Source organism: Chlorella variabilis, assembly GCF_000147415.1.
Source record: "Chlorella variabilis unplaced genomic scaffold CHLNCscaffold_29, whole genome shotgun sequence".
In the NCBI taxonomy this organism is placed as follows: Eukaryota; Viridiplantae; Chlorophyta; class Trebouxiophyceae; order Chlorellales; family Chlorellaceae; genus Chlorella; species Chlorella variabilis.
Window position 1 is genome coordinate 494,753 of NW_005435059.1, and position 10,721 is coordinate 505,473.

Genomic DNA, 10,721 nt, shown 5'->3' on the forward strand with positions numbered 1-10,721 from the left:
TCTCTACCGTGTCACCCCTGTCGTACGCGCGACGGCGATCTGGATCACGCAGCACATCGTAGGCAACACGGATGGCCTGAAATTTTTCTCTTGCTTGACGCTTGCCATGCTCATTTGCCACCTCCTGCACCACAGCAACCAAGGGAACATTGAACCATCTTTACCAACAGCCGCCCTGACGTGGCATCACGCTTGTATGAAAACGTGGCTATGCCTCACCGCTCCCACCTGCTTGTCAGGGTGCCAGCGTAGCGCAGCCCTACGAAATGCGCGTTTGATGTCTTCTTGGCTGACATGCCCACGGGACTGCGCTGCGTCCAGCCCAAGAATGTGGTAATAACCAAGCCAGTCGCTGCGCCCCCCGCCACGCACCCCCCCTGAAAATGCCTGCTCCTGATGCCTGCAGCGGATTAGATACAGGCATTGCCAGTCAGGGGTAGCATTTTGAGGGGTGGCAGCGAGCCTGCTCGTCTTGCCACATGCCGACACCATTTTGCGAACACCCAGTGCAGCTCACCGTTGGTAAAAGTGATGGTGGCTGGTAGGGCCCCAGCGCTGCTGTCGCCGCTCCTCTCGCCGCTCCTCCTTCTCCTGCCGCGCTTGATCTGCGGATAGCTTTGCTCTGCAAGGAGAAACATTAACATTGCCAAATCACCACGCTCGATTACAGACAAACACAGGCACGGCACCCCCCTTTCGTCCCACCATCCCATCACAAACCTGAGTTGCTCCCGCTCCAATCGCCGCCGTTGCTGCGCCTCCAAAAGTTCCTCAGCCCAGCTCTGCCGTTTGTGCTCCCGCCAGGGGTCGGAGCCCACTGCCTCCCACCGTCGCCACTCGGCTGCACTCCACAGGAACTGTAGGGAAACATGGCATTTGCCAGAACAGCCCCGGCGTGTTATCATGCAGTCAAATGTAGGAATGCTTCCTACAAGCTGAACTGCATGCAAAAGGATTGCGAGAGAGCAGGCTGGGCACCGGCAAGCATGAAACAATGCAGCCTGTTAATCCAACGCCCCACCTCCTGGTCTTCTGTGCCAGTATCAAGGGGCCCCATCCCCATGCCAACCACCCGCTCAAACTCGGCGTCCGAGGCGCGCAGCCTCCGTTCCTCCGCCGCCTGGTGCAGCCACAGGGGCAGCATGCGCGCAGTAAAGCCTGCACGGCTCCAGTAAACACTTTATTAAGCATCAGGTTTGGGAGACTGTCAAATGGCCCGTAGCCAGCAGAGGAGGCAAGGGGGCACGACGGGTTAGCCCCCACAGCTATTCCTTGCCTGCTACGGCTGATGCAGTGAAAAGAGCAAATCCTGCCTCGACGCTGATCAGGGACCAGGGATCTAGGCCTAATAGGGGCGAAACAGCAGCGGTGGCCCCCATCGCTGCCAGAACAACGCTGCCACCTGCCCGCTGCGGGCTAAAATGCCGCATCCCCGCTACAACGCCTTCCGCTGCAGCAGTGCAGCGGAACAAGTACATGCCTCAGGGTGGCAAATGCACTACCACGCATGCAGAGCACGACAAGCTGACAGGCAGACAGAAGAGAGAAAAAGCAGCCTGCCACCCCCACCCCATCTTGCCTGTGCCGCTGATGATGGCCTCATGCCATGCCGGCACGCGCTCGCCGTGGGCATTGAAGCTCTCACCATGCTCATATTCTAGGTGGAAGCAGGGCAAGAACGCCAGCTGGATGCGACGGTCCAGCACATGCAGACGCACATGCACATCCCGTACTTGCACCGCCGTGCCGTGCATCACTAGGAGCCGCTCTTCGGCTGCACGGTGCTGCACAAGTGTGACACGAGTGAGGACATTGGGTGTCACACGAACTTTCTGCTGGCCCGTGATCCTGGACATGGGCAAAAAGCTGGGAAGGCAGGGGCGCTGTTTTGTTTGATTCTCACCTCCCGCTCACGGATGTCGCGCAAAACAAACTCCCAGGCAATGGCCTGCCGCATGGTGGGTGGGTCAACATCTGCTCCTTGTGCCCTGCCTGTGAGTGTGGCCGACACATAGTTACCCCTTGCGGCATCCGCCTCGGGCAGTGGCTGAAGCCGTTTCAGGGACCATGATCTATTGACAACCTGGGCATAGTCGCGGCGGTACTTAAAGGATGCTGCAGAAGGTTGCGGGACAACAGGCGGGGCTGTCTGGCAGCATCCAGCGCAGGCGGACTGATCAGACAACAGGAGTCCTAGAGGACAGGGGGTGCACACTCGCTATATCTCGCGTGCAGCCCGAGCGCAGCAGGCTGGTGGGCAGGGGCTGGGGGAGGTGCGCTCCCCGGTGCTGTGTGCTCACCGTACACCCGCATTATGCAATCGTGCTGCCAGCTATACTCGCGGTGGGGCACCTCTTTCCACCCAACCTCGTGCCATTCCACCCATGCGCCCTGCCTGCACATCTCAAGCATCGGGCAGCGGAGGTGGTTGGAGCAGCACCAAAAGAAAGCAAGCAACGAGGCCGGTGGTGCAAGGAACAAGAAGGTGGCAGAGCGTATACAGGAAGCTGCAACAATAGAAACAGACCCAGAAATCCTTACTTGCTGGCCATGCCCACTGTGCCATTGTACTCCACCCGTGCCCGCACGTCAAACATCCAAAAGGGCAGCAGCGTGGCGCGCAAGCGCCATGGCCCTCCCGGAGGCAGCAGACTACTGGGTGCCACGTGCACCGCGCCGCTCTGCCATGACAGGAACTTGCGCCGCGCCTCTGCCTCGTCGATCTCGAATGGCACAACCTGGGGTGGCCGGCCCAGCTGATACTCTGCAGCGGCAGTGCTTGCCTGGCTGCGGCTCGAAGGGCGCTTGAAGGCGGAGCTTGACATTCGACACAATGCGTGTCGAATGTCAATAACAAAGTATGTGTGGCCAGAACGACACATGCAGCAGGGCAAAGCAGGCTCACCACGCAGTATGTCCCCTGCAAATGCACTGAAGCGGCGGCGCAGCCGGGCCGCCGCCGCCCCCGCTGCCATCGTCCCCCCTGCAACTTCTATCGAGGCCACCAAGGGAGGACGGTCTGTTGCGCCTTGCCTCCTCGAGGGCCCACGAATCACATTCACATGTGCGGGAGCTCCCGAGAGCAAGCCTCCCAGCTTATATTCGTGCGACACTTCATACTTTGAATGCCGTGAGCTGTTTTCTGAGATTCAAGAGGTAACCAGGCCCTTTCTTTTGGGCGTTGGAAGAGCTGTGCAGCCGTGTTCAGTGCTCTCATTTCAGGGAGCAATCGTTTTAACACGCTTCATCGGGAGCAGCTCAATTTCAAGCCTGGTTTCCATTCCTCGCCACCAAACTCCGCCTGGCCTCACAATGGCTAGCTAGACTTCCACGGACGTGCAAGAGCAAAGCCTCCCGTTCTGGGTTCCCAACTGGCCAACTGGCGGCCGACCGCCCACCGCTGCTGCGCACTGCTGCGCACCGGTCGTCTTCCCTTGACTGAACTCTATTGGCAGCTTAAGTCTTGCTTCAGACAGAGTTTCTCCAGCTTCAAAAAATTATGTCCATCTTTTGCCACTTCTGCCAGTCATCTTTTCCTGCTCCATCAGGCACTGTCGAGTGCCCAGTGTGTATGGGCGGATTCATCGAAGAGCAGGTGCTATAAGCGGTGCCCAGAGGTCGTGTTGTACGAGCTTGAGCGTCCCGATTCACGCCGCCACCTGTTGACTGTGCATGCAGGCGGGCGGCAGAGGCGACTACAACGCCCCCGCATTTGCCGACCATGCCTCGGCCGCGCTCCAGCGCTTCTCCCGCACATTCACACTGTCCGGTGGCGGCCAGGGCAGTTTTAATTTTACCAGAAGGATTCGAATTAGCTCCCTTTTCAATAAATTCCTTTGCAATTCCTTTTGCCTTTTTTACCTTTGTTGCGTCCTCAAGCGGCGGGAGCGTGCTGCCTGGTGGCACGGGCATGGCATTGGACCCGTTCGTGCAGAGTGTCTTGGACGCGGTGATGGGAGGCTCCCTCCACCCAGGCCACCCCTTCATGCAAGTCGCGTTGCTTTGTGTGCTGCTGCACGCGCATGTTGCCCACGCCACCCGCCCTGCCGTGCACACAGTGCCTGCCTCAGCAGCCAGCCTCTGCTTGGGCTCCGCCTCAATTGACCAGCCCTCCTGCCTGCGCCTCCCCCGCCCTGCTTACAGGGGCGTGTCCGTAGCCATGCCGATGGGCGCCGTGCCTGGCGGCCGCATGATGGCACCTGGCGGCGAGCAGGAGTGGCTGGACCAGCTGATGAGTCAGGTCATGGCCGAGTATCAGCCAGCGTCGCAGGCCGCCTCGCAACGCGCACTGCGCAGCCTGCCGACACTGACTGTGCGTGCCAAGCACGCGGAGGGGGAGCCCAGGGAAGGGCAGGCAGTTGCACGGGCGGGCGAGCCATGTAGTATCTGGTGAGTTGCCGGGCTGGCAATGTTGCTGTAGCCTGGCGGCAGCAGGAAGTCCTTTGCACAAAACGCTGAGCTGCATTCTCAGCAATGCACATGGCAACTGCATGAGCCTGCTTGGCGACTGGCCTTCTCTTCCCTTGTCTGTTGTTGTCATTTCGCTTTAGGGTTGTTATTGTTGTCGTTGTTTGCAGCCATGAGGTTTGGAGAGAAGGCGAAGAATTGCTTGCGCTGCCCTGCCGTCACGAGTACCACCACGACTGCGTTATGCCGTAAGCAATTTGCATGATGATGGCTGCGCTGGCAGCATCACAGCTTAGGGTGACAGACAGCCTTGTAGCAGGCACAACAATGTATTGCCCTAATCGGTCTATCACTTTATTGGTCTACAAAAGGTGCTGCACATGCGTGGAGGGTCCTTCACGTCCCCCGTGCTTGCGGCTGCAGGTGGCTGGAGACACACAACACATGCCCGGTGAGCACAACACATGCCTGGTGCGGTTGCTGTCGTGTCCCCTTCGTTCCCCTTTGTGCTGCTCTCTGTTTCAGCTTCATCCTTTGTCCCCTCGAACCTTTGGGATACAGGTGTGCCGCCACCAGCTGCCTGCACACGACGCTGAAGCTGGCATTGGTGCTCCGTCTTCACAGTTCCATCTGGCCGATCTGCTCGGCTCCATTTCACAGCATTGGGATAGCCTGCGCGGTGGCGACAGTGGCAATCGTGCCGCTGAGGGGGTAGCTTCCGGCGGTGACAATGCAGCGCCATCATCCAGCAGGGATTCCTCGGCAGGCAACCTGGGTGCAGCACCTGCGGTGCTTGAAGAGGAGAACCGCGAAAGGGGCAGCGACAGTGTTTTGGCCGGTGCATTGGCCGGCGGCGTGTTGGGAGCGTTGGTGGGCGGTGCATGGATGCTTCTTGGGGTTGCTAATGGATGGCGCAGCCGCAGGAATGGGCGTTAGGTTGAGCCGCGCATAGATGCCAGCGGCGGGCGGGGCGCGCTCTTACTGGCTGCTTCTGTTTTGCTGGCATCTGCACACTTGTTTGTATATGATCAACATGTCACTGCATGCACTTGTGTGGCGATTAGGAGTGGATGAGGAACGGGAGAAAGCTGGCGATCAAGCCTTGCATCATCACAACGGCGGCGTGAAATGAGCGCCGCGTTGCGCCGGCCAGCCGACAACAGCGGCTCGTCCACAACGCCCTCGCAATTCTTCGTAAGCTGAGTCCCTTTGCAGGCGCTGCCCATTCAATCAATTGGAGCGCGTCATGCTCGCACACCGCCCCACACAGGCGTCTCCAAAGGACCGCCTGCTGGGGCAGTGGCAGCACCAGGGCAGGCGCCCGTTGCGGCGCCGGGCAGCACCTGTGCAAGCCACTGGCAGCACCTTTGGCCACAGCTTCCGTGTCACAACGTTCGGGGAGAGTCACGGCGGGGCGGTCGGTTGCGTGATTGACGGCGTGCCGCCGCGGCTGCGCATCACCAAGGTGAATAGTGGCAAGCCACCCCCAATGCCGCCGCCGCGCACTGCCGCCCCGCCTGCTGCCGCCGGTCCGCTTCCCCTGTACTCGTGTGTGTGCTCACACCGGCAACTCACCGCCACCCTCGTGTGCCCAGGAGGAGATCCAGTACGAGCTGGATCGGCGCCGTCCAGGCCAGAGCAAGATCACCACGCCACGCAAGGAGAGCGACACATGCGAGCTACTGAGTGGCATGGCGCCGGACGGCACCACGACGCTGGGCACGCCCATCTGCGTGGTAGTGCGCAACAAGGACCAGCAGAGCGGGGACTACAGCGAGATGGAGCAAGCATACCGCCCCTCGCACGCAGGTGCGGCATGGGGTGTGGCAATGGAAGCGAAGAGTTGTCACGTCCGGTCTGGCTCCCACTTCGCTCCTCCCTCGACTGCCACCTACGACTGCAGATGCCACCTACGACTTCAAGTATGGCATCCGCGCCGTGGCGGGTGGCGGGCGCTCGTCGGCACGCGAAACCATCGGACGCGTGGCGGCGGGTGCCGTGGCGAAGAAGCTGCTTCAGCAGGTGGACAGGTTGCTGTGTCAGTGCAGGTTTCAAGGGCAAGAAGGGGTGAATACAGTTCCACACTGAAGGGCTTTATCCACAGCAACCCACCAACTGCCACCAAGCTCATGCCGGCATCTGCCCAACCCAATCCAGCTGTTGACTCTCCTGTCTACTGCCATTGCCATGGCAGGTGGCGGGCACAGAGGTGCTTGCGTATGTGAATCGGGTGCGGGATGTGGAGGCGACCGGAGTGGACCACGAGACCATGACACTTGAGCAGATCGAGAGCAACCCGGTGCGCTGCCCAGACCAGGCGTCGGCGGACCTCATGTACAAAGGTGACGCGCGCCATGTTTCCTGCGTTGCCTGTCAGCTGTGCTCACTTCTTGTATAACGTAAGCGCTTTCTGGTGAAGCGGACCATGCTGCTCCCCGCCCACCCATGTGCGCCCCCCCCCCACGCTTCAGCCATCGATGAGGTGCGGACGCGCGGCGAGTCGTGCGGCGGCGAGGTGACGTGCGTGGTGCGAGGCTGCCCGAAGGGGCTGGGCACCCCTGTGTTTGACAAGCTGGAGGCAGAGCTGGCCAAGGCCATCATGAGCCTGCCTGCCACAAAGGTGCATGAGGTGGCGGTGCGGTTTTGGTGTGTTGTGTGTGGCACAGTTTGGCACCGTTCAAGAGGGCAGGGCTTGCTTTCATCTGCTTTGGGAAGTGGTTGGAAGTTCATGCAGGTTGTGCTGGCTTCGCTATCGCCGCACCAGCACGATCTGCTGACATCCACCCTTGTCCCCTGCGGTGCCTGCCGCCCTTTGCAGGGCTTTGAAATTGGCAGCGGGTTCAGCGGGTCGCGAATGCTGGGCAGCGAGCACAATGACGAGTTCTACATGGCAGACAAAGGGGAGATTCGCACCCGCACCAACAGGTGAATATGCTCAAGTGCTGAGGCGAGGAATAGCGGTGGGCTGCGTGGGCAAGGGCAGCTGCCTACCTGTTTTTGTGGGTTAGCAGCATTATTGAGCCTGGCAGCTTTCCCACATCACTGCAGATCCGGTGGCGTGCAAGGCGGCATCAGCAATGGCGAGCAAATCGTGCTTCGTGTGGCTTTCAAGCCCACGGCCACAATCGCACGGCGACAGGCCACTGTGTCACGCGTCGGCCAGGATGTTGAGCTACTGGCTCGGGGGAGGCACGACCCCTGTGTCGTGCCACGGGCGGTGCCCATGGTCGAGTCAATGGTGGCGCTAGTGCTAGCTGATCAGCTGCTGCAGCACTATGCCCAGTGCGAGCTGCTGCCTCGGGATGATGCCTTGGGGCCCGACTCCAAGGCTCGCTCGCAGTTCCAGCTGCAGCACTTGTAGCTTGCTCAGCTGTGTCCTTTATGTTTCCTTGGCATCCGGATGTTGCCTTGCCCATCTGCTCTGTGCAATGTATGTCTGAAACACAACTGCACGTTCAGAAGCACAGCTGCGAGCGCTGAAGCTTGCGTGCCATGAAGTAGCTATGGCGCCCCAAGCCGCTGGATGCCGCTGCCATGCCCCCCGCTGGCAGCGCGCAGCCGCCAAATGACAGCACCTGCTGCCCTGTGCCTGCACCGTCCTCCGCATCGCGCTCGAAGGTAATGGTGGCTGCATGCTGCTCCAGGAGTGGGGTACACGTGGACCAGCTGCAGGTAGGAGGAGGGGGCAGGTGATTAAAATCAGCGGCAGAAGCATAGCACCCAGCCCAAGCATTCAGCCAAACATGGGAAAGCGGCCCAAACATAAGAAAGGAGCCCCGCTTGCATGGCTTGCCTCGCACACCATACGCAGCTGTTTCACCTCACCTGAAGCGCACAAGGGAGGGGAAGCCAAAGACGCGATTGATGCTGGCCTCCAGCCATCGTTTCGTCTGCGGATCTGCAGGATACCCGCTGCCAAACTGAGTGGAAAGGGCTGCGGCGCAGCCGTCGCTGCTGCTGCTGCCACCGTCCAGTGACGCCGCCATCTCTCCCAGTACAAAGTCACGCAGCGTGCGGTCACGTGTCACTTTTGCCACGATGGAGGCTGCATGACTTGGCGACAGAGGGGGCAAGGGCATGCTGGTGAACAGTTGAACAGAATGTCCAGCACGAAACATGAGGTCACCAGCTGTATGGGCTGTGGCTCACTGTGGATGCGGCGCCCTAGCCCTGACCTCACCCGCGCTGACAATGGGGTAGGTGGAGTCTGCCTTGGCCTCCACCACAAACTGCACCCCTGGGAATCGCTGTGACAGCCGCTCCTGCAAGGGAGCGGAGGGTAGGGCGGTGCGCAGGCATGTCGTGGGTAGGGGTAGCTAACGCAGTGCATCACATACACTGCGCATGCACTGCAGTTGCTGGGGGACGCTTGCAGAGGACACTGCCGCTAATCGCACTGGCCCAGTTGTGCTTGCAGGAGGCGGGCGGGCACGGCAGCAGCAGGAAATGCGGCTAGGCAGGCAAGAGGCAAGTTAGGTGGCCCCATGCTGCGCTGCCACCCGCCTTGTGTTTAGTGGTGTCGCCCAGCGCATCGATGTATGCCTCGGCCAGGTTCACCCCCCGCGCCAATACTGCCTCGATCAGGGCGCAGGTGGACTCAAAGGCCAGCGCGTTGAGCGACACGCGCTCCCGGCCCAGCATCTTCCCTGCAGCCAGCAGCCGCGAGGGAGGTGGCAGGCGCTGATGGCAGCAGGTGCATTGACGATAGCAGCACTAGCTGCACAGGGCCAGGAAGGGTCATTCATTGCTTCCACAGTGCAACGGCCCATGGCAGTCGCACCCGAGATGAAGGCGGCCGACAGCACATCGGCCTGGTAGCCCAGCATGCCGCCCTCCGCCTGGATCACCCCAAACAGGTGGTCCCGCTTTTCCTCGGTCAGCGTCTTGGAGTCGGCAAAGCCCCTGCAGGTATAGTTCCACAAGGAGGGGCAACTGGCTATTTCAGCTGCAAACTGGAGAAAAACAGGTTCCAGCAGCCCGGGACAGCACCGCTAGTTTGGATGTCTTCCAGGGCCAACGGGTGGTGCATTTTATGTGCGTGGCGCACATGGCTTTCAGGTCTTTGCGTCGGCTGATGGGCGCCCACGCCAACCCATAGACCATTGGCCCCAGCACAGGGCCTCTCCCAGCTTCATCTGGCAGGAGGGCACACAGGATCCGGCACGGCAGGCGGCACCGTGAGAGCTGGAAGCCTAGTGTCTGCAAGCCAAGCATTTTGAATGGTGCGGCACCGCTCACCGATTCCCAGGCAGCAGGCCTCTTTATACCACTCAGCCATTTCAAGCTGCAAATGTCCAAGCTGCAAAGATCAAGTGCGAGACAAGAAGGAAGGGAGCTCCCGGGAGGTGTGCCACGGAGCCGTGACGTGTGCCACTCCATTTCACACACAACACACAAACACAATGCATCCCTTCAAACTAATTGCGACCGCCATGTCGCCCGCGCCCGGCCCAGTAGTGTCTGCGGTGACGGCTGGGGACTCCGTGCGTGGGGCCATGCACTTGCATGCCTGCGCCAGCTTTGCATGTGCACGTGCTCCGCAGCGCTCTGCTCGATAATTGCGACAACACACATTGCGGCTGCTCCTCCACACCCTCTGCAGCTGCTGGCGCACTTTTGGGAGCTGGCAGCGCTAGAGGAGGTGAGAGCCTGCTGCTCACACTCGCTGTGCCGCAGGGTGCTGCGGCGATGCTGCGGCAACATCGTCATGTGGCGGCGCAGCCACCGCCTTGCTCACCTGCTGCCCGAGACAACCACCAAGCCGAGACAACCACCAAGGCCCTCACCACCGTGCCTGCCTCTGCAGGAGGCGCGCCAGAAAGGGGCCAGCGCGCTGGTGGCCATCCTGGTGAAGGACCAGCGGGATTTTGAGGCAGAGTCGGGGGCGGAGCAGAGTGGCGACGAGGATGAACAGGATGCAGCAGCGGAACGCCCGCCGCTTGGCGCAGCCCGCGCCCACGATGTGGACCGTGCCCTACGGCGCTGCTCGCCCCTCATGGTGCACAAGGCCGGCCGGCCTGCTGGCCTGGCACCGACAGTTGTTGTGATCGTGATGCGCATGCCGGTCGATTGTCATGGTGCCATCAGTGCTCCCTGCCCCGGGCTTGCTGCCACTCGCCACTCCTTTCCCTGCTGCTGCAGGTGTATGCGTTCAAGCGCCTGTGCCGCGGGCTGGGGTCGAGTCGGCACGGCGCACGCCAGGGGTTCAGCCTGGCTGTGACCAGCCTGCTAGCCAGCACAAGTTGCATTGGCCGCAAGATGCAGTGACGGCAATCGAGGGGGTGCTGCAGCCGGTGGCAAAGTGCGCGGGGTGG

At 60.9% G+C, this 10,721-nt stretch overlaps 6 protein-coding genes across 6 annotated transcripts in view; 2 read left to right on the forward strand and 4 right to left on the reverse strand.

Annotated features, from left to right (window-relative positions):
- Nucleotides 1–16: 16 nt before the first annotated feature.
- Nucleotides 17–291, reverse strand: CHLNCDRAFT_15591 (hypothetical protein; the record flags this gene model as incomplete). The annotated part of the gene is made up of 2 exons (XM_005843569.1): nt 17–109; nt 229–291. Coding segments are annotated over 2 exons (156 nt in total), but the record flags the coding sequence as incomplete, so codon positions are not given.
- A 222-nt stretch (nt 292–513) lies between these two features.
- Nucleotides 514–1,144, reverse strand: CHLNCDRAFT_140245 (hypothetical protein; the record flags this gene model as incomplete). Its single annotated transcript, XM_005843570.1, has 3 exons — nt 514–622; nt 721–857; nt 1,022–1,144. 3 exons carry the CDS (start codon nt 1,142–1,144, stop codon nt 514–516), a joined length of 369 nt encoding a protein of 122 aa, XP_005843632.1.
- A 1,393-nt stretch (nt 1,145–2,537) lies between these two features.
- On the reverse strand, nt 2,538–2,975 carry CHLNCDRAFT_140246 (hypothetical protein; the record flags this gene model as incomplete). The annotated part of the gene is made up of 2 exons (XM_005843571.1): nt 2,538–2,764; nt 2,906–2,975. 2 exons carry the CDS (start codon nt 2,973–2,975, stop codon nt 2,538–2,540), a joined length of 297 nt encoding a protein of 98 aa, XP_005843633.1.
- A 2,635-nt stretch (nt 2,976–5,610) lies between these two features.
- Nucleotides 5,611–7,858, forward strand: CHLNCDRAFT_37425 (hypothetical protein). Its single transcript, XM_005843522.1, has 7 exons — nt 5,611–5,872; nt 6,003–6,216; nt 6,311–6,429; nt 6,602–6,749; nt 6,879–7,027; nt 7,226–7,332; nt 7,456–7,858. Exons 1-7 carry the CDS (start codon nt 5,654–5,656, stop codon nt 7,766–7,768), a joined length of 1,269 nt encoding a protein of 422 aa, XP_005843584.1. The 5' UTR covers nt 5,611–5,653; the 3' UTR covers nt 7,769–7,858.
- Nucleotides 7,859–7,862: 4 nt separating this feature from the next.
- Nucleotides 7,863–9,510, reverse strand: CHLNCDRAFT_140248 (hypothetical protein; the record flags this gene model as incomplete). Its single annotated transcript, XM_005843572.1, has 6 exons — nt 7,863–8,073; nt 8,233–8,452; nt 8,588–8,669; nt 8,965–9,053; nt 9,188–9,309; nt 9,455–9,510. 6 exons carry the CDS (start codon nt 9,508–9,510, stop codon nt 7,863–7,865), a joined length of 780 nt encoding a protein of 259 aa, XP_005843634.1.
- Nucleotides 9,511–9,839: 329 nt separating this feature from the next.
- Nucleotides 9,840–10,721, forward strand: part of CHLNCDRAFT_140249 (expressed protein) — a gene marked incomplete at both ends in the record, with an annotated part of 6,869 nt that continues 5,987 nt past the window's right edge. Inside the window, 4 exons of the mRNA XM_005843523.1 lie at nt 9,840–9,890; nt 10,010–10,048; nt 10,214–10,405; nt 10,549–10,623. Coding sequence (XP_005843585.1) covers nt 9,840–9,890; nt 10,010–10,048; nt 10,214–10,405; nt 10,549–10,623 — 357 coding nt within the window. The remainder of the gene's footprint in view (nt 9,891–10,009; nt 10,049–10,213; nt 10,406–10,548; nt 10,624–10,721) is intronic.

Coding starts and splice junctions, on each gene's coding strand:
- CHLNCDRAFT_37425 (XM_005843522.1), top strand. CDS start 5,654: ATGCTCGCACACCGCCCCACACAGGCGTCTCCAAAGGACCGCCTGCTG. Junction 5,873..6,002: donor CGCGGCTGCGCATCACCAAG/GTGAATAGTGGC, acceptor TCGTGTGCCCAG/GAGGAGATCCAGTACGAGCT. Junction 6,430..6,601: donor CGAAGAAGCTGCTTCAGCAG/GTGGACAGGTTG, acceptor TTGCCATGGCAG/GTGGCGGGCACAGAGGTGCT.